Genomic DNA, 22,621 nt, shown 5'->3' on the forward strand with positions numbered 1-22,621 from the left:
CATTATTCCGTTACCGAATTTTTGACTACAGCACCCCAGTACAAGTAGTTGCTGTTACAATATATTAGAGTTTGATGCAATTCAATAAAATAAAATAAAATAAAATAAAATAAAATAAAATAAAATAAAATAAAATAAAATAAAATAAGTATCATCAAACAATTGGGGTACTGAATCTTCTTGTAATTTTTCTTGCATGAATGTAATTCCATGGAATTCAGTTGATATTTTGACAAGAAAGACCAGAGTTCATCCTTTTATTTTTATTTCCCACCCAGTGTTTGGAACTTAAATGTTGTGGAACCAAGAGCCTTCCAGGTGCTCCTCCAGAGACTCATCAGGAGACTGATGATGGGAATGTTGAGGTGATGATATTTGTAATGTAGAGCTTAACTGATATGAATTTGTACAACTCTGGCATTGAAGTTCCTGAAGTTCCCTAAACAAACATTACTGTGAGATTAAGCACTTTTCAAAAATGATCAAAATGATCTCATAGTCACTATAAACYGTTTCCTTCTATTTAAGATTGTCAACTTTTAAATTTTATCTTAAAAGGAAATGTAATTTTCATTATATACCTCTCTGAAAGACAGTTTAACGAGTTTCTTTGTATTATTCCCTTMTTAAGAATTAATTCTACATATCCATTGTCTCAATTTTCCCTGAAAGACAGAAGATAGCCATGGTTATTGCAGGTTTAAAACTAAATACTGTAAGCATCTCCAGGGAGGAAGAGCCTAATTTTAAGTTAGTTTAAAAGTAAGAACAGTGCTGCTTGCAGTATTCCTGTGCTGTTTGAGTCGTCAAAGCCAGTGGACTAGAATCTACTGAAGTGCCCTGAAACTGATGGATATTTAAAGGATGCTGGAATTGCCAATGGGAAAGTTACAAAATGGCAGTCCAGTCATTTTGACTGCAAGGAATGGGGCCTGGATAATTGATCAGTCCATAACTCCTACGTCTGGGTGTATGGGGAGGAAGYATATGAGATTGGATAATATACTGGAAAGTTTTGAAGGTACATACTCCTCTGAGATCCTGCTTTCACTCTGTCAGTTGTTTATATAAGGAGAATCTAGTCTGTTGGATCCAGAAACTACTAGGTAGRATGGCTACCCCTGGCACAACCCCTGGCTTTCAGTGTGGCTCAGCCATTACCACAGACCTGCCCATGGAGTGGACCACTGAGCAGATCACCAAAACCTGCTGGGGAATGATCAGATCCAGCACTGGCACACGGAGCTGGATCTAAAGACAATTAAAGGATTTCTTCTTTAAAGCCATTAACAGTCCCTGCGCTTGGTCACCACAGCCAGGAGAGGATAATAATGAAAATTTGTTGTTTCCACAGGAATCCCAACTGCTTCTGCAGTCAGAGGGATGGGAGAGATGAGGAGATGYTTTTCCTGGCTGATAAAGAAAAAGCCATTCAGATGGATCAAGCCTTCTTGTATCACTGTTTCGGTGCATATTCAAGGTCTGGCACTGTTGGCACTTTCACCTCCTAATTTCAGGCATTACTTCATTCTGCGCTAAGGCACTAAATCAGTACAACTAGAACAATCAGTGTTATAACAAGGATATCAAATACCCACTTCTCCAAGCTAACAACAAAGCCAAACCAGTCACTACTCACCTCTGTTGCTTCCATTATGTTCTAAGATGATACCAACTAATAGTTTTCTTATATGGTTAATCTCCTGATTTTCCCAGAAAAATAGATTTGCTGTAAGAAGTTGGCCTGGAGCTTTAATTTGTTTCCATGAAAGCTGAGATGCCTCCTTGTCCTTACTTAGGAAAGAATAGAATATCAACAATTCACTACAGTTAAATGAGACACCTCATTCTCAAACCTGAGGTATAATCACATCCCTCTGGTTTTTTATCTCTCCCTTTCACATATCCAAAATAATACCAAAAACTAATATTTTATCCTCAATACATCCATGAAATAGAGAAGTACTGTAGTTTCAAAGGTAAAAAAAAACTATATAAGACACCAAGACTATGTAAATAAACTGATTCATTAAGCAGGACAAAGACCATTCTCTGGTGCTGTGGCCAAATCATATGAAGTAGTTCCTACTGTTCCTATATGTTGTTAAATTCTCCTTGCAAAATTAGAAGGAAAAAAAATTGGTTATACTGTCATTTGGGAGCCATGCCTACACCTCAAGTAGAACTTGTGAGAATGGGGGTTGGTACAGGTGAAGTAATTCCAAAGGGTGCAGAGAACTAGTAAGCTACGAAGCATTTGCATAAACAACAAGTCATTTGGACTTTCACTACAGRTCAAAATAGGCTCCAGAATAAATGAGTGCAAAGAGAGGAGCATCTTCAGGAAAGTGACCCATCACAYCCTAAGCCAGGCTATTCCAGAGGGTAGTTTATCTCACTGTCTCATTCAGTTGGCYATACAGGGAATTTACACTACTAATTTAGACAGCATGTACAACAGCTGAACAGACTAAATTTAGGGACATGAATACTCTCTGAACACATGGGAGATGTACAGCAATGTGAACCCCAAATTTCCTTTTTATCTGACTAATTAGTCTAAGTCKTAGTACTAGACTGCATTTCACCCCAATTAGCTGCAGGAAGCACAATACAAAAACATGTACTTGCCTTTCAAAGCACTCAGTCCCCAGCTGTCTTTYGGTGATATCCAGTTCTGACTCTAGCTGAGCTGCTCTGTTTCTGTAAAATCTCGGTTCTGCACAGCATTGTGAAGTCCATACACATTAATTAGATAGCAACTGTAAACTTGTAGTCAAGCATCCTCCAAGCATGTAGCCAAATACAAATATCCAAAATTAAAAGGGCAGCTATACCATGCAATTGAGATTAAAAAYATCTTTTGGGAGCAAAATATAACACTTTGTATTAAAGTCAATTAGTGTGTAACTGAAGAATCAGAAGMAGGTTTTTGGTATCTTCTGCTATTCAGGTAGTCAAGCTCCACTGGCCATTTGAAAATGCAGCTAGATACAAAACCACCTCTGTTTAAACATACTTGGAAAGAATGAGAAAATTAAATCCTCTTCTGGTCATTTACTGACAGATTATTTTCAATTGAACCAAGCTGAGAAACTGAATTTCAGAGTCTTTCTCTTGCTTTTCTCTCTGTGACTGAAATACTTTCTCACAATTGGGCACAAGCAGGATTACAGGTTTTTCATAGATGTCCTTTCATTTCCCAGTTGTTTTCTCACCAGCTCTCTTTCAGAATGGTATGACTCACCCTTGCTGTGCAGATAAACAAAGATTTTAAAGTTTCAGATGYATGTCTATTAATCTTACTAGCATTCTATTGGGGTAACCTTTAAAAAAATATAAAAGGAAGTCTGGGATCAATGACAAAATTTGCTTTCACTCTAAAATGGATGATTAGTGTTATGTTGTYCCAGTCAAAATCCTCTGTCAGATTTAGAAACTCATCCAATGTATATATCTTAATATAAATGTATTTGATATAAATTATGAAATGCTATGAAATATATGGATCAATGGATTCTGTCAACACAATCATTGAAGAGGAAGGAAGTTTCCCTTTTTGTTGAGGCAAGAAACTGTTGGTTAACTGTTTGCATGCAGGAAATAAAACCTGGTACAACAAACCAGTATCAGTATCACCAGCAGAGTGAGAATACACTTATTTTRCTTACAGGAGCATGGAGAATAAACTGGGGGGAAAGGGAAAATGAATAAAATACAAAGAGATTACATCTCTATATACCTTGGAGGAACCTAAAAAAGAATACCTATAAAACCTAGTATATTCCACTGCAAAGGGAACAGTGGACATACCTGAGACATAGCTACAAGACATAAAAAAATTAATTCCAGAGACTGAGAATCAGAAAAATCWGTATTGGGTCAGCTACAGAGACAAAGAAAAGTGCCTGTTTTAATCTTAGCATAAGTAAGCGAGATGCTATTTTCCCTTCATCTTTTCATGCATGCATTTCAGTCTGTCTGAGTCTGGTTGGGGTGCTGCAACACTTTTATCTGTATTTTACTCAAGCCTAGTTTACGTTAAGCACAATAATGCTCAGGCAAAGGTCATGGGAAATCTATGAACTGAGACATCTTAACAAACACTCCACCTCTCCAGCACATTCTTCAGAAATTTCAGAAGATAACCATTTGTGTGTTCAAAGGGGCAAGATAGTGGAAGAACACAGATCACAGGCCAACAGAGGGGGAAAAAAGAATGAAGAAAGAAAAAAGCATTTTTCATTTATCAAAGCGTAAGTCTTTTTTTTTTTTTTTTTTTTTTTTTACCAAATGAAACTGAAAGGTTTCTTCATTCTGGAACATCCCATTTTCTATGAACTGTCACTCAAAAATCTAGTTTCTTTGCAGAGAAAAAATTTTGTAATCCTACATTTGTATTTCAGAACAAAAGAATACTGGAAACTCTAGACAGCATTAGAAAGAGGAAAATAAACAATATTAGAAACACTGACAGAACAATATTATTCAGAATCAGATTTAGTTTCCACTTCTGAATATAAATATGCTGCAATATACTAATGCAGATTCTGTACTGACATACTGTGTAAAGTAAGAGCCTTATCTGAAAAGCTGAAAGAAATAATAAAAAAAAAAATAGTTTTTTTATTCTGACTTTTCCAACTCTTCAACTGTGTTTCTTCATTTTCTTTCCCAAAACTGTTGCTGCTCTCCACAGTCCCAGCAATCCCCTTCACAGAAGGATCCAGGGAGCCTTAGCCTTATTAGATCTGATAGAAGTTTCAGATAAATGTCATATGCTGGAACCCTTTCCTATCAAAAGGATCATAGAGGATTTCACAAGGATACAGAAGGCATTTCACACATTTGGCTGGAATGGAWAACCAACTGTCAAACAGCAGGTTTACCCATGGGGCATGCAAAATGCATAAAGGTTTAAAGAGACAGCTGGAAGCCTGTAAAGAACAAGAAGTTATGTCAGTTGCAGCAGAGGATGGACAGGTAAGTGACAGAATCATACTGAAAATATCTGAATAACCTGAGTGTGTATGAACAACTTTTTGAAGTTTATCCAAACTGATTTTTTTTTTTGTGTAGCACACATTAATTTTGCAGTTTTTGTAAAAATCAAGTTCAAAGAAACCCAATTTTTAAGGGAAATTAAGAAAATATTAAAGATAYTGATACTTCCTAACACTGTCAGTCATTTTGAAGTTCATGTCAAGTTTCATTGYTAAACAACTACAGCTATTCTGCTACCTTGTGACTAGATGTTACATCCAAGATATCTTTTTTGAAAACAGCAGTAATTTTAAGCCCTGACTTTTGAGTATTCATAGTTAAGCCCTGAAAAGCAGTGAAGCAGTGTCCTTTTGAAAGAATATACAACATATACCCTTTGAGGAGTAAGCCCCTGAGAAATGCCAAATTAAACATTTAAAAGTGATCATTCATGATCCTAAAGTATATTTGGATCCCTTAAGTATAACATTAACATAAACTTATTTTTCTAATATATTTCACATACCCTTGCTACCTTCTCTGCTGTGGAAATTAGATGCTAATTTAATCATTCTTTGATTATATCTAGCTTAATGGGAAGTTCTGCTGTAGATGTGACATTTGCAAGTACAGAGACTCTCACAATGTGTTTTGAGGTTCTCCACCCATTTTCACAAGAGAGTTGTTAAAGGCAGATGTAGGAGACTTGTATGCTGCTTCTGTTGTTAAACACTACAGTAAAGCAGTATCAAACTACTAAAAAGAAAAAAATAAAACCATTTCTAAAATCCTACAAAATATCTCTATGTAATTATGGCAAATTTTAAGAGGCCACAGTAATTTATCCTACAATAAACTTTAAAGTTATTTCTTTTAAATAACTCCTGTATATAAAAACTATTAGAGTTCTTGCTTCTGACAGCAAAATTAGATACTGATATTTTAAACTGTATTCCTAAAATTTATTCCTGCAGAGTTAAAAAGCTCGAAAATTCTGCCATGGACTGCATTTTATTTTCAGACGAGGTCTCTTATTTTAGCAATWAAAATTGGTTTTGTATGTAGATTATCTGTGATTGCAGAGATTCTGTCAGTCATTTATACTGCTGTCACCTGTAAATTCAGGTATGACTCAGAGATGAGAGAGTCACATTAAAGAGGAGTCCACAAGMCAAACAGCAGCAGGTCTGACTAAARCATTAAGARTTTTGTRCATTTAAAATTAATATAACTTATGTTTTTCTTTTTGAAAAATGCCTGTATTTTGCCCAGTGATACTTATATTCCTGGTCAGTCATTTTCAACTCCTTAATTTTCAGTGGGTGGTAGAATGAGCGTGGGAGGTTAACAGAGCAAAATGAGAGGTAAAGCACTGTGATTTGCTTGAAGGATTTGCGAAAAATTACATCCAAAGAGATTATTGTATGGGAGCACACCACATCAATTCTAGCTCTGTCTCACATAAAAAAAAAAAAAAAAAAAAGCACAAGGAACACAGAGCACTGCTAAGCACATTAAGATTTTTGAACACAAACTTCTGTTATTTAGATATGTCCCTTGCATGTGACTGTATGAACTGGAATATGACATTGGGAATTCTGACCCGTATGCTGACAAAGTGTTCACGAAGAGGCTTTTTTATTYCTATACTTAATAGCAGGCATGTGAGAAGGAATTAGAAGGATGAAATATCTGCTGGTTTCAGGCTTGTTGGACAAACTAGAACCATGTACCAGTTTTATTCTATCTTCAAAGAATGTCAAAATTTGCCACACCATCCTCCTGTGCTGTTTTGTTATTGCAATGTTCTCATCCACTTTCTGAACATCAGAAGTTTGGTTCTGTCAGAGACTGAATAACAGTTTCCTCTGGAGCATCTAACTTTCTTGAGTAGCCCTCAGCAGCTTATGTGATATTCAGGAAGCAGAAATGATCTGCAACAAAACCTGTAAAAGCTCCAAATCACGTCTACTTGTTCACAACTTATTTCCAAAGCCAAGCTGTGAATTTCTCTTCAAGTTCTTCAGATTTCCAAGTGGGAAGAGGATCTTTGGGACATCTCAAGAAGTGGAAAGAAGGTTGAGAAGCTCAAAGCAAGAAGAGCAGTGACAGGAACACAATAAGTGACAAAGGAGTCAATATGTTTCAGGTATGCTGTAGAGTTCTGTGTGACTTAATGCCTTTAGTCATTCCAAACACGAGAGCATTTAATTTTTTTGTTTTCCTTGAAATCTGCTATTTTTTTAAAGATTTTTTTTTTTCCCCCAAGTGTGACTAATGCAATTCTAATMATATTATTATCTAAAGTCAAAATCCATAGAGTTCTTGGTGGAAAATCTCCCTAAAATAGAAGAAGTGGCATTAAACATAATTTTAAAATGCTTCCAGACCATTTCAARGGTGAACTATGGAAAGAACAATTTCAACTCACTTGCTCCATCTGTGTTTCAAGRGACTCTATTTTCCTTTTCCAACTGTGGTTCTCAGACTCTCCACTGATCAGTGCCAGTCTAACAGAGGAAAAGCCTCTTCCTGCTTGATGGCATTTTGCTTCCCAGCTTTCTCCTTGTTCACAGACTTTGCGGTAATTCTCCAAGAGCATGCAGTTCTCTCTCCTGAACACAAAAAGATTGTTTATGTAATAATTTACAATAAGCTGCAAAAAATAGGGATATCTATAGATCTACAGATTTGGTATTGGATATTTTCTTTCCACTGAAAATTTTGCCATTTAGCCAAAACATTGAGAGACTTCTCAAGAACAAGGGTTTTGTTCAAGATGACTACATTTTAATGAGCAAAAGACATCTGTTAAGAATGGCTAGGTTAACAAGGTATAGCAATATAGTGCATTAATACTATTTTTTTACTTTAATCCCATAAAAGTAATAAAGACAAAAGAGTTTCAAGTCTCAGTATTATTTGCCAATGTTTTAAGTTTAATAAACACACATGTGTGTGCATATATATATATAACCACAATGAAATATACTACATTCATTTTGTACTGCAAAAACAGCTATGAAAATGTGTTCAAACTACTGAAACCAAATTAACAGAATGCAAACAAGTTTTGGCTAGGAAGCAAATTCTTCCATGGAGATATTAAAATTTCATTTTTAGTTAAAACCCAACATTTTTATTTGTATACTCACTTTAGACTTCAGCACACCCTTTAGCCTGACAATACCTGTGTTAGAATCCTGGGCTTTCAACTTCATATCATCAAGCCCATTTTGCCACTTTGCTATTTTTTAATATAATACCTATGAAGAAAGGKTTTTTTCCATAAGGTTAGAGTATACTGCTTGCATCTTAAAAAAAATAATTAGTGTGTATCTAAGCTCTATGGCTTTTAAAACTATTTTCTTAAAGGCTATGTAAAATGTAAATTATGTGTGTTTCTATAAACCAAATTTTCATTTATGAAAAATGTTTTTTTTACTTATAAATAATGTTAAATCTTAGAAAGAAAAAAATGTCCATAAAGGAATATAGCAGTTAAGAAGAAAAATACAGATGGTTTATTTAGCAGCTAGATTGTTGTAACAAAACAGACTGTCCCATTTAACAAGCAGAGATCAGTCAGTTCCAGCTTTTTTTACACTACAACTTTTTAAAAGCTTGCATTTTAAAAAGCAGAAGACAGATAAAAAAAATCTCATTAATAATGGATTACTTATATACTAATTAGTTTAGTGGTTAACTCCAAATCGGGAAAAATAAAGCCACAAGTCATTTTAAAATAAAGCCGATAGGAGAACAGATACCACATTTCTGAGTACTACTGCTTGAGAAAGAGAACAGAAGAAGGAAAAAAAAAACCTGCAGAAATGCTGTYTTGAACTGCACAGGTCAGGAACTTCTGTGCAAAATCACTAGGAGAACTCAACTGCAARAACTGGGGGAAGGTGGGGGGTGGAGGGTGGTGGTGTGGGGAAGGCTCTATGGAGAAACCCCTGTTCCTGTTGCAAAAAGGCTGTGAGTTGCTGAGAAAGGTGTTCTGGAAATCTGTGAACTTTTCCAGTAAGCCCAAGTGAAGAAATGATAATATTTTAAATACTTGGTGTATCACCTCAATTAAAGGAAGAGCCTAGAGGAATCAATACATATTCTAGAGGCAATCCTATTAAAAAGTACTTCATGCTGTGAGACTAAATTTTTTGTTTCCAACTTCTGCAAGCATCCAGGTATGGCAAAGAAATCTGTGAAGCTTTCAAAAGTAGTTGGGAGCAACTGGAAGCTGCATTTTGTACCAGGAGATATCATCATTATCAACTATGATTCCAAAAGGAGGTGAAGAATAGTGATTCCTGGTGAACCTTTGGCAGACAAAGCCACTACCAATCTCACCTTTCCTAGGAGGGTTCTTCAAAGAAACAATTAGTATGTTTGGGAGAAAATTTATTTAGAATGCATGTGGTCCCACCTAAATTTTGGTCACATTTATAAGAATTAAGCACCTGATCTAAAGTCATTAGCTAACCTATTTCTATAATGAAGGGAGAGACTTTTCTTCACTTAAAAGAGAGCCTAAATGACTTAAAACTTTTCTATACCTAGCATCAGGTGCAGTTCATTTGCTCCTTTAAAACTGAATGGCACTTCTAGAGGGACCTAAAGTCAAGTGAGCAGTAGGGTAAGTGCACACATCAAGTACCAGGCAACCTAAATGAAGGCAAGAAGCTGAAGAATAAGAAGAAAACCCAGAACACTACAGTGATGAACTACTACAGGTATTAAGCTAAATTTCTAGCTAGGAAAACATACCAGCAGGAGTACTGTGTGTGCATGAGATGACACTTGAAATATTTTAACTACTTTCATTAGGAACTGCACAGAGATAACACAGTAAACAATGTAAGGTTTTGATTATGACCCACTATTTCAGGTATCTTTTATCCAAAAGCTGCTCTTGAAAAAAGATAAATACAATACTTTTAATAAAGTTTAGATCTTCATTAAAATGTGTACTGCTTTGAAATATTATCAAGTCACGGTCAGAAGTCTTTAGGTAGTCTAGGCCTGTCACAGCATACTATAAGAAATACTTGCTGCTTCCTTTTTAGTACTTTTTCATATAAATGATAATTATAGCTGCCTTGTTTTTATTTTAAGATCAGGGGAAAACCCACTAATTAACTGTTCCTCAAGACATATATCCAAGCCATTGCATAAGAATAGCTGGTCCTCTTTACACAAATKAGCTGAGCAAAAAGGGGAAATCTGAGTTTGAAACATGGACCTAAAAACTAATCTCATATTTACCTCAGATGAGGACCCACCTATTCTCTGTGCTATTTGAAAAAGACACCATTTTTTCTTTCTAGTCAAGATTTCTCTCTACAAATATGCCTGAATTTCTTGCTTAATATTAGAAAGATGCTCTTGTAATGTGTTGTTCTCCTGAGCTAATGATTCTCTCTTCTTCTTGGTCTGTGTGAGTTCTTTGTTGGTTTCTTGTAGCTGTTGATGCAAACTGGTGATACCTTTCTCAAAGATGGAGACTTCTTCAGCAGATTTTCTAAGCAGCAAATAAAAAATTGTTCAGGTATGACCAACCGAACATAAACCATAGCTTTTCCAGTGTTTTTCGAGTCATGAAACAAAACTGTAACACATTAGCACATCCTATTATTCCATTTTTTATTTAAAGCTACAAATTAATCAAAATTTTATAATGATTTTGAATTTTCATCTCTATTTTGTGGAATGGTCCAGCTCTGAAATCAAGATCTCAAAATCTGAAATTATTTTCTCCTTTAAAAGAAATGCAAAATTAAGACAAATCTCTCACCACTCCTGAGTATAAATGTGAAAAMATTGAAAGAATTTTATATTTCTTTWTATTCAGCTAGCTGAATAAATTARCTATTTAMTGAAAAATGGACTGTGATTTTTCCAARTTTCATCAGGTACTGTTTCAAACTGAATGTTCTTTTCTTTTTTATTTTGGCAAATAAAGGAACAAATGTTATCTTTTTGCAGAATATGTTTCTATATATAGCATTTGGCTCAAAGTCACAAACCTAAAATGTCTTCTGCCTATTAGTTAAGCTAACACAGCTCTTCTACAATCAATAAACTACTAGTCTGGTAGATTTTAATTGATAAAAAAGGGACTCCATCACAAAGTATATTATACAAGACTCCCATATTGTTTGGACACACATATTAAGAGAACCATAGGATTAGAAAATGTCTTTTACTGGAGACATAAGAGAGGTGAGAGACAGACATCTCTTCTCCAAAATAGACACAATTTTACAATTTCCATCATCATTATTTTACAGTGCTGAGAGGTGTTACCACTGCCTTAGAGGATCACAAATATAACTGATACGCTCAGACACCGCACAATGGTACGAGTACACACTGTTCAGCTGACAGCRTGTGTTGTCACTGAAACTTACACTTGCCAGAGCTCTGTCACATAATTTTAAAATGCAAAATCCTTTCAACAATGAAAGAAAACCAGAGTTTTGCACTCGAAATGTTAAAACTTTCAAAAGTATAATAATTTACATTCAACACCCTTTCTTTCAATCCATAACAAAAAATAAAGAAGAATGCAGAATATAAAAGATCAGCTTATTGAATTTTATTATTAAAATTGGATCTGTCACTCACCAGTTCTTTCATCTGAAAGCATAATTTTCTCTTGGCTAAGTTGCATTACAAGTTTTTTTCTTAACAAGGCTTCTGAGTCTCTGAAAGACAGTTCTGTCTTTTCATTCAGTAAAGTGAAACAGAAGCATTAAACAGGAGAATTCAGACACTGAYATATTATTTTTTCCCTTTGGAAAGGTCACTAAAATTGCAAAAGGTGTGAAAAATTTAGATTCTTCTGTCTATTTTAGACTATTTGGAATATTYTATTCATGTTAACTTTAATCTCAGTATATTAAATTCTGAATACTACTSCAAAGGATTACAGAAAAGTAAGTAGCATTCTTTGCAACATGTGGGTTATAAAAAGGTTACAAAATCACCCATTGGGATGGCTGACCCGTTACAARTTATAACCAAGTAATGTGTTACAATGTAGTAATGCTAACTATCCCACACTGTTCAAGAAACTGATAAGAATTATCAGCCTGGTTTGGGGGTGAAAAGAAAAAGATCTTTCAGTAGCAGCAACCAGCTTCCAACAACTCAACAGTATTCACAAATCTGACAATTTGTTATAAATCAGCACTCACTRACCTATGTTTATTTCCTAAAGGCTTTCATCTAAGCTAGTCCTACCATGCTTCTGAAGGTTAGTGTTGCCTTGAAAGGCCAGTTTTTAATAATGACAGAGACACGGTTAAGGGGATAAAAAGGGTTTTACCTCGGTATTTGAGATCCCAGGTGCACAACTTGATGGCAGAATGCACACCCGTGTACAGCACGGGTACAAGTTTTATAGGTTTCAGSAATYAGYADATCTWTCTAGGATTCCCCAATAAGAAACTTCACAAATGCAGTAATGTCCCCCTATTCTAATGAATCCCCCCCYGRATGAGGCYAGAGCCCAGTTTACACAAGATGTTCYRGASAGAAGGCTTCACCCAAGGCTGGAGCTTCGGGTTTAAGATGGCACAGGGCACGCTGACTCTTTCTTCAGGATGTTTGGTCTCTCTGCCTAGCAGAACTCCTAAACTAAGCTGGAATATCAGGGTACAGGAATTATAAGCATGTGGGCTAAGGGGTGCAGGGGAATGCATAGAGGGTACAGAAAGCGTAAAAAGGAAAAGCAAAAATCATTAGGCATCATTAGGAACTGTAGTTGAGCAGCAGACCATAAGCCTTATGCGGAGCTTCAGTTTTAGTTCCTCTCATTAAAAGGCACAAAGACTAAGAAATGCATCTTTAATGACACAACWTTCACTAGTTTATGTGTGTTTGCCTGTTTTTATTAAAAAAAAAAAAGGAAATTATTCACATGCAGTTTACCAAAACCCATCAATCCCTGTAGTTTCTAACAGAAAACTCCTAAGTTAAATGAATTTTACTCTTACACTGAAGATGGTTTCCAGCATATCATCACATCAACAAGACAAGAACATTTACATATAAATAAGCAATGAGGAAAACAATTTCACTCCAAAAAGGATGGCTCATAAGTAGCTATCATAAATTTCTTTCCAGTTGAGCTGCAAAACAGTTAYGAAAACCAGTGAATATCGGCTGATCTTACTAGTCAAATTAATGCAATTACATACTTTTCCTTACCTAAGAGAAACATACTCAGCTTCCTGTCATTTCAATTTCAGAATCYAGTATTTTTCTTGTCAATCTTTTCATCCCAGTTTCCAGAGAATCAGTGATGTCTTTCATTAGTGCCACTTTGGACATCTGTTCTAACWGTTCACCATCTCACTATAAATATAATCAAACATTAACAGCTGAGGGAAAAAAAAATAGCTGATTTATATATAGAATTTATATTATTTCAATTTTTACTCTGTTTTTTGMACAAATCTTTTGCTGAGGAAGAAATGTCCAAGTATCTTATTTACTCAAGGCCTGACTCAGTTTACTGAATATAGTTGTCAAAGAGCTGAAATGTGATTTTCATTTCATTTGAAGGTAAATCTATTTCCTCTCTTTCAGATCTCTGAGAATATTTTCATTTATTCATGTAAATTTTTGGTTGGTAATTATGCCCAAATTGTCATGGATCAGCATTAAGAGTTTTCAGAGCAAAATAACATTAAAAAAAAAAAAAAACATTACGAGTGTTTGAAGGGAAAAATCATRGTTTGGGACACAACATGACCAATAATGGCTTTAGGTATCTACTAAGTCACACACCTATGCCAAGAAGTGGGTAGAGAAATCACTGTAAAACATCTGCATAAAGCACTATGTAACTGAGTTATCACCATGAAGCCTTCAGATCTGTAGCGAGAACAAATAACAGAACCAAAGCCTCCAGCAAAGCTGGTTTGAAATCTTTGGTTCAAAGAGACCTCTATATTTTTATTAAAATGCTTACTCTTAACATTCAAAGGACTGTCCTTTCTGAATTATTTGAAATGCATCTTTTAAAGTGCAAACTTTCTCAYCTCATCTCTCTCCTCGTTTACCGAATCTTTCGGTACTAATTTCTGTGTTACTATAATCAAAGGTCAGACCTCAAAAGAGCAAGTCACTAAGCTTCTGGTACACAGTAGCTTTTCCCATAACAGTGCCATAAATTTCACATTGATATATTGCCCTCAAARGGTACCAAAAGAACTGAAGAAATAAGATGATGTACCTAAAATAGGGCTCCCAATACTCACTACACATGTAGGTGTGTGAYTAAAGCTAATTTACAACTCAGAGCTATTTCAGCCCACAGTGTATTCTTCATACAAGATACAGTCAATTTAATATTGTAAACTGTGGGATTAAATGTATACGTTTGGTAGGATTTTAGAAGGCTGAGGGAGAAAAAGAAGATGAACCAGAATTTGTAACCACAAGATCTAGAAGAAAGATATACTGTAGAAATCAATGTTAATTTACTWAAAAATCAAGTTCTACCAAGACTGTAAGTAAATTTAAGATTTATATTAATCTTATTAATGTTTTCATTTTCTATTTTAGTGCCATTTGTAAGCAAACAATTGCACACACAAGTAACTTAAACTATATTAAATATATATTGCCAGAACAGTGCAATTACATTTCATTWTGAAGCATCACGTCTTAGAAATACACAGTCATGTGATATTTCACATTTGAATGGGCTCCAGGTCTCTAGTYTAAAGCCCTGCYCAAAGCAGGRCAAGCTCTGAGGTCAGGCTGCTCAGGGCTTTGTCCAATCCAGTCCTGAAAATCTCCAAGGCTGGGGATGGCTCAACTTCCCTCATGAGAAGCAAGCATTTCCCTGTATTCGGTCTGAACCCTTCTGGTTTCAACAGATGCCCATTGTTGCTCATCTTTCCACCAAGTACTGCTGTAAAATGCCTGTTTATKACTTCTTGATAACCACTGGTGGGCAGGACTTATGTGCCTCTCAGGCCACTTCTACTCCAGGTGGAACAAGCCTATCCTAACCTGGGTATAATAACACTGTGGRTAACAGTATTGAAAGCTTGGTACAGTCTTAAAATCATAGAAYCACAGAGTAATTTTAGTTGGAASGGATCTTAAAGACCATCTAGTTCCACAGCCCCTGCAATGAACAGGAACACTTTCCATGATACCAGGTTGCTCAATGCTCCACGCAGACTGGTCTTGAGCAGTTCCAGGGATGAGGCATCTACAACTTCYCTGGGCAACCTGTTCCAGGGCCTCACCACCCTCACAATCAATAATTTCTAATTTACCTAATCCAAACCTGTACTCTTTCAGGTTAAAGCCATTCCCCCTTGTCCTATCACTACAGGTTCTTGTGAAAGGTACTCCCCCAACTCTCTTGGTCCCCTTTAGGTACTGGAAAGTGCTAAAACATCTTCCCTTCTCCAGGCTGAACAATCCCAACTCTTCTGGATCAGAAATCACTCCTTTGAAGTATATGGTGATTTAAGGTTAAAGTATAAAAACAAAACTTGAAATGCTGTCTTATTATATCTGGTTTGAAAACTATTATTGGCCCATTCCCATCTTATGCATCCTTCTGTTTACAATCAATTCATTTTTTCCTGGTAGTTATAGCTTAATAGTTTAATGTGGGCCACTAAGCTGATCAGAGGGCTGGAACACCTCTCCTCTGAAGACAGCCTGAGAAAGTTGGGGTTGTTCAAGCCTGGAGAAGAGAACGGTTGGGGAAGACCTCTTCCAGCACCTAAAGGGGGTTTGGAAGAAGGCTAGAGAGGGACTTTTCACAAGGGCATGTAGTGGTAGGACAAGGGGGAATGACCTTAAACTGAAGGAGGGGAGGTTTACATTAGATATTAGGAAGAAAGTTTTGACTGTGAGGGGGGTGAGGCCTTGGAACAGGTTGCCCAGGCAGGCTGTGGATGCTCYATCCCTGGAACTGTTCAAGACTAGTCTGGATGGAGCTSTGAGCAACCTGGCCTAYTGGAAAGAATCCCTGTCCATGCCAGAGGGGCTGGAACTAGGTGGTCTTTAAGGTCCCTTCCAACCCAAACTATTCTATGACTGTGATTTCCTTGAGCCGGGAGTTCTGTAGGACAGAAGCCAAGCAGCTGTGATGGRCATACTGACTTCTGACTTAGTACCAGCACAGCAGCTTACTTAAAYAGCTCTGTAGCAAGCACACAGTCTCTGCACTTTTTTTTACTCTTGCTTTCCAAAATGATTATATCTGTTGTCCCTACAGGTGTATATGACTGAAACCATAGAGGCAAAACAAAACAAGAGTTTAGAAATAATACTAAAAATCCTTAAAAAAATATGCATTGTGAAATCTTGTACAAAATTATCAGTAAACTCATTTTCCCATTAACTCTGATATAAATATTTATGACCACTGCCTTCATAGAAATTGTAATTTTTTCTCTACTTGGTTTCATCTTGAGAGGTTTTTTAATAACTCTTATCTATGAAAATTCAACTTTCAGTATCAGRTTTATGATGTAGAGCACAGTTTCTCAATCAACATTACCAAAGTCAAGGAAAGGTGCTCATATTTCCTTTTGGTTTTAAGTACAAATGAATCCTGAATAACTGGTTTCTGCTACATCTTTTTGAATAGCTTTTTTGTTGAGGAAGGGAGTTAAGCCAAGCTTCTCCTCAAATGACACAGTACTCTCTCCCCAGACCTTGAAAGATAAAAAGATAACTTCCTCAACAACAGTTAAATTGTTCATGGTTATTTGGAAACAGGGGGATGGGTGACCATCACTAATTGGCACACTCAGRCATGGGCAATACCACTGCCCATTGTTGTTTTGAGTGAAATTCTTTTAAAGAATTCTTTTAAAGCACCTTTAACTCAAACATACCAGGCCCACATATGGAGCACAGGCCTTACCTGTGATTAATACAAAAGMCTCAGCAAAAGGCAGGGAAAGGCAGCATGAGCAATGCTTACAGGTCAGAAGATTTCAGAGACAAAGCCAAGCAGCCAAGTGTTGTCAGTCCAGCCCCAGGAGAGAGATGGGTATTCTGAAACTGCCACAGCTGATCAGCAGGGACTGACAGTGAACTCAGGGAGCTCAGCTGAACACCTCTACTCTAATTAGGTTCATCTCTTCCAGAAACTAATATCCAAGGAGACACTTTYACAGATGAAAACACCAGTAATTGCYACACAASTCTCTGGCCTGRCAAGAACAAAACAAGTATTAGATAAGACTGACTTAATCTTGTGAAAATAGCTTCCTTTAATTAAACCTTATCTTCTATTCAAAACCATCTAATTCACATATCTATTTGTAACATTATATGCCAGTTGTATCATCCAAAATAAATACTACCCTTAACACTACACTTGTTCTTGACAGTGTCAAACATTAGCTTCACACATATGATAAAACCACAGTCTGAACTCATTCCTGATTTTTAATGCCAGGACTAACGTATTAGTGGTTGACAAACATTGTGCAGTTAAAACATCARAGTATTATGAGGCTAATCATGCTTTTCTTTATTCAACCACCAAAATAATTTAAGAGAAATAACTTCTTATGTTTTCTTATATCCTAAGATAGGAGTCCTTACAGTACCTCTGGCTGCATRTATCTTCTTATTGGAATAGCAGAGACAGGGAGAAGCAGACTGCTGCCTTTGAAGAAAGGGTAAGGAAGCTATTTGAATTCTGTGACTCCTTTTGCCTGCTCATGGCAAGGATATAAGCAGCCTTTGAAAGAGGCTTTAGGTAGTCCCAGAGTTTGGGAAACCAGACAAAACGTCCTCTTCCCTGCTAGYCACTAGCACAGGTTTTATATTCTGGAGACAGTGTAGGGTGAACAACAGGGTTTTTTGGCAAGCAGCCACCGTTAAGCACTCATGGATACAGCTTGCCTTTTCAAATATTAGGACTGAATAACACCTCTGAAATACAATCCCCACCTAAAGCCAGAAAAGATTCTGGAAGATTTTAACTTCCAGAAACAGAGCAAGAGAGCATGTCTTTTTCTTTTCCCTCCCCCTATCCTGGATTTCTTATAMATCTTACTTTCAAATTATGGCATGGTGGAAGAGGAGACTCTGCATTATCATGTTTATCACCAAAAGAGATGTGAAAAGAGCATTTCCTCTTTACATAACTTTAACAAAACTATTCCTCAAGAAAATTCATTTTAGGAGTGAAATTATACATTTTAATTGGTTTTGTTCTGGTATGTCTATAATAGCCTCCAAGGGACATATGCCAAGTTATCTTTTATATCTTAAAGCTGGTTAATGTTGTGCAGAGCAGTTGCATTGCCTTTTGCATCCAAATAATGCTCGATTGATCAAAAAAGAAATTAAATTCATACAGGATTGTTTTTAAAAGTAAAAATAATAACTGCTGTATTTTACAGATATGTGATTTATACAATAGTAGTCGGGACATTAAAAATTTCAAATGTCCAATCCAGAGGAGATAATGAAATCAYGGTGTGTATTTACAAATTCAAAATTTTTGCTTATTGCCAGAATATTTCTAATTATCTTGCTGGATTTGCCTTCAACAATAGGAAGGAATTTATTGTTGCATGTGTATTTCATCCTTCAGTATATCAGAAACAGACCCATGACATTTTTATCTGTTCTCCTAGTATTCTGCACACTTTACATTTTTCAGCAAATTATGGTTCTGACTATGAAAACAGTTTTCGACTAGAAAAACAGAGTGCAACAGTTCAGAGTAGGTTTTTAGGGACACCCTGTGGCAAAATGATACATTGCAAATGTTCAAGAATCGTGCCAAAATAGAAACAAATAGTCCCACATTTTCTTTGAGTTTTAGTAATATCAGATGTCTCACAAGGTGCACTTCCATAGCTCTGACCAGTGCTAGAGTGAGTGCATGGGTTCACRTTTTTGCCAACTGACTTCAGAGTTGATTTTCAGCATATTTTCATGGACAAAAGCTGCATGCTTTTTACRTTGTGCATTACAGAAAAGCTCACCCCCGTGAAAAATTATCACCAATATAATTCAGCAAAAAGTTATGCCTATTTCAAATAGCTTAAAACAATTCCTAACTTTTTTTTTTTAATGTGATAATACAGCATTCTAGGTGCTGCGACACACATCACATGAAGTTCCTTTTAGAATCTGTTTCTCTGACTAATCACCACCAGTACATATGTGGTGATGGTTTCTTACTTTTAACTTGCCCTACTACACCCACACAGTTCTTTTAAGGCAGAATGGAAGACAAAAGTAAGCAATACACCTTTTAGAAATACACATCCATGAACATGAGAAACCCAGAACATATTTGCCCGTAGGGATACTACTGTGGATAAAAAACTTCAGCTAGAACTGAACACTGTCCCACAGTGTGAGATTCAGCACAGACAATAGCTTTTAAAGAATTAGTTGTAGCCAAGGTCTGAAAGACTTTAAGAATGGCTTAAATRCAAATCTGAAGACAATCTGCTGTCACGAATACATCTACTCTTTGATCACTTCCAACTTGCTAATGAATTATGCTATCAGCATTTAGTTTCCACATCTTCATGAGCACCATGGAGAGTTTCTGTGTATTTCACGATCTTCCTTGCATTTGTGCACCCTTCAGTCTYCTTGTGAATTCATAAAAGCTTCTAGCATCCAGAATGTCCTGCAGTGAGAAACTGCACATCTGAGAAAGTGCAAGCATCTTGCAAGAAAAATCATCCATTTTATGCATTATGACACTTGTTGCCATGACCCTGTAAGTATTGTTGGCAATGCCCATAAGTACCTGAAGAGAAGGTGTTAAGATAATGGAATCAGGTTCTTCTTGGTGGTACCAAGTACTAGGACAAGAGACAATAGCCAGAAACTGATGCACAGAAGTTCTACCTGAACATGAGGAAGATCTTGTTCACTGTGAGGGTAACCGAGCACTGGAACAGATTGCCCAGAGARGTTGTAGTCTCTTCTCTGGAGATAGTCAAGAACCATCTGGACAYAATGCTGTGCCAKGTGCTCTGGGATGACCCTGCTTGAGCAGGGASACTGGACCAGATGTCCCARTGTGGTATCTTCCAAACTCTCCCGTTCTGTGATTCTCTGACCCAGTTGTTAGGAAAATTTAATACACAAACACCAGAGGTCTATGTCCAAAAAGGAAACAGAGGAGCCCTGTAACTTTATTCRAATAAAGGGAGAGGCCARGTGACATTTCCATGGGGTCTCTCAAACAGTTAAAGRATGCGGCCTCCTTTTTATCCTACTTTCCCGGCCGCATTTCCCTCTCTCTTCCCCCGGTACTGAGGCACTTGAGAGGTACAGACTTCCCGAATCCCTAATACAGATCCCCTTCTAATGTGCATTCCCCGCCCCCCCCCCCTTTTATCCTTTGTGTCTCTGTTCTTTTCCTTTAAGTCCACGGATTTAGCAAGGCCTTGGGTTTGACAGTCTGTCAATTGGTAGAATTTATGGTTCCTCCCATTACTCCTTTTACTATCAGTATCCGGCTTTATCTACCAGCAGACCCCACAGTTTGTTTGYAAGGACATCTCCCTCACATTCCTTTTCACGGTCATTCCCGCTTCCTCCCAGCTCCCTCCCGTGCCCAGTGCCATGGACGCGCTGACCGGCGAGGCCCCGGTGCTCCCGGAGCAGCAGTCCCCGCTCCCAGCCGGCCGCCCTCACCCCTCGGCGGCTGCACGGCGGGGACAGCACCGCCCCCAGCACCTCTCACCCGGGAAGCGGAAGGCRTTCCGAGGCCGCCGGCTCCAAGGATCCCGCCGGGACACGGGCACAGGGAYCGCTCCGTGAGTAGCGCAGAGAGCTCGGCGGGACCGTGCGGGCCGGGGGCTGAGAGGCACCGCGCCAGGAACCCCATCAAAAATAACCCGGAAAACACTAGCAAAGCTGGACTGCGCAAAGCGAAACCGCATTAGCAAAGCTGCGTTGAGCGAGGGGAAAACACGCATTCCGTTTCTTCCTTTGGTCTTTCAGGCACCAGGGACTGCGAGGAGCAGCTGCTGTGATGTTCTGTGGGGCTCCGGTCAGGGTCTAAGCGGCGTCAGCGGAGGAGCACCATGCCTTGGAGCTGGCGTGCTGCTGTGGGAAAAGCATGACTGTCCATGACTCTCCATGACTGTCCATGACTGTCCATGACTGTCCATGACTGTCCATGACTGTCCATGACTCTCTCATGCCACTGGCATTCCAGTTTTGTCACAAGAGCCGGCTGCGCACTTGCCGCATTCAGCATTAGCAGAGCAGGCGTTCCTTCCGTCCGCTATCCAGTTATTAAAAACATGGTACTCCAGTCGTTAAAGAACTGCCTTTGGCCGTTCTGCATCCTCAGGATTCCAAAGGCTTGCTTCAGGAGCACAGCTAGTGGAGGCCTCATTATCCAGTCTGTTTCTAATGATGTTTACCAAAATCTAGCTGTGGAAGACTGGATCCATGACCACATGGATTTAGAGAAGCAACACATCCTTTTCCTTTGGAGAAATTCACCTGCTGTGGTAATAGGGAGACATCAGAATCCCTGGCAGGAGTGCAACCTCAGGCTATTGAGGCAAAAAAATATAAAACTAGCCAGGAGAAGAAGTGGAGGAGGGACAGTTTATCATGACCTAGGTAATATCAATTTGACTTTCTTCACGACCAGAAAAAAATACCAACGAATGGAAAACCTGAAGCTTGTTGTGAAGGCACTGAAAGCCCTGCGGCCCCAGTTAGATGTACACGTCACTGACAGATACGACATCTTGCTAGATAGGCAATACAAAATCTCAGGCACTGCTGCAAAGCTGGGAAGGACAAGTGCTTATCATCACTGTACCTTACTCTGTAATGCAGATAAGTTTGTTTTATCTTCTGTGCTAAAAAGTCCTTATAAAGGGCTAAAGAGCAATGCCACTCCTAGTGTGCCTGCCTCAGTGAAAAATCTCTTTGAAGAGGATCCTAGTTTAACTTCTGAGATACTCCTGGATGCCATTGCTAAAGAATATGCTACACAGCACCAAATAGATCACCATATCACCTTAATAAATCCAGCTGATGAGACTCTGCTTCCTGGAATTARTAACAAAACTGAAGAACTACAAACCTGGGAATGGGTGTATGGGAAGACACCGAAGTTCAGTGTTAGCACCTGTCTTAACATGGCCTATAAAGATTCTGTTCTTGATGTTAAAATAAATATGGATGTAAAGAATGGAAGGATTGAAGTCTGTAACATTGATCTGCCAGAACACTGGCTGCCACCAGGACTGTACAGTGAACTGATCAAGAGTCTAACTGGCAGTAAGTTTTGTCCAAATGAAACCACTACGCTAGTGACAACTTTGCYACGAGTATGTCCACAAGATGATGAGTTGTACAGCAGGTGGAATCTATTATGTGACAATATGATAATGCTAATGTGACTTGCATCATGAAAATGTTACAATTGTGCTGCTTTTTTATTTAATGCATTGAAAACAAAATTAGAACATTCTCTAGGAAGATAAAAAATAGGCTTGTAAAAATCAAACTGTTTATTCTTGTGCTTTTGTTTAATATTACAACTAAATTTCACACTGCCTGCAGCACCTGATCTTCCCACACTGTGGGATGGAAGCCATTCCGACAAGACATCATCACTGCTTGAACC

At 37.6% G+C, this 22,621-nt stretch overlaps 2 protein-coding genes across 2 annotated transcripts; one reads left to right on the top strand and one right to left on the bottom strand.

The window, feature by feature from the left end:
* Nucleotides 1-288: 288 nt before the first annotated feature.
* On the bottom strand, nt 289-20,945 carry TSGA10 (testis specific 10). The gene is given in 14 exon segments (XM_057381479.1): nt 289-453; nt 2,628-2,703; nt 3,062-3,173; nt 3,176-3,252; nt 4,637-4,644; nt 7,415-7,639; nt 8,139-8,249; nt 10,339-10,507; nt 10,688-10,743; nt 11,509-11,522; nt 11,614-11,726; nt 13,201-13,227; nt 13,229-13,328; nt 20,711-20,945. Coding segments are annotated over 14 exon segments (1,488 nt in total).
* On the top strand, nt 20,721-22,589 carry LIPT1 (lipoyltransferase 1). Its single transcript, XM_057381505.1, has 2 exons — nt 20,721-20,783; nt 20,971-22,589. Exon 2 carries the CDS (start codon nt 21,159-21,161, stop codon nt 22,392-22,394), a length of 1,236 nt encoding a protein of 411 aa, XP_057237488.1. The 5' UTR covers nt 20,721-20,783; nt 20,971-21,158; the 3' UTR covers nt 22,395-22,589.
* Nucleotides 22,590-22,621: the final 32 nt, after the last annotated feature.

The sequence above is a fragment of the Malurus melanocephalus genome, unplaced genomic scaffold (genome assembly GCF_030028575.1).
Source record: "Malurus melanocephalus ecotype Western Australia unplaced genomic scaffold, MMel_1.1 scaffold_512, whole genome shotgun sequence".
Lineage (NCBI taxonomy): Eukaryota > Metazoa > Chordata > Aves > Passeriformes > Maluridae > Malurus > Malurus melanocephalus.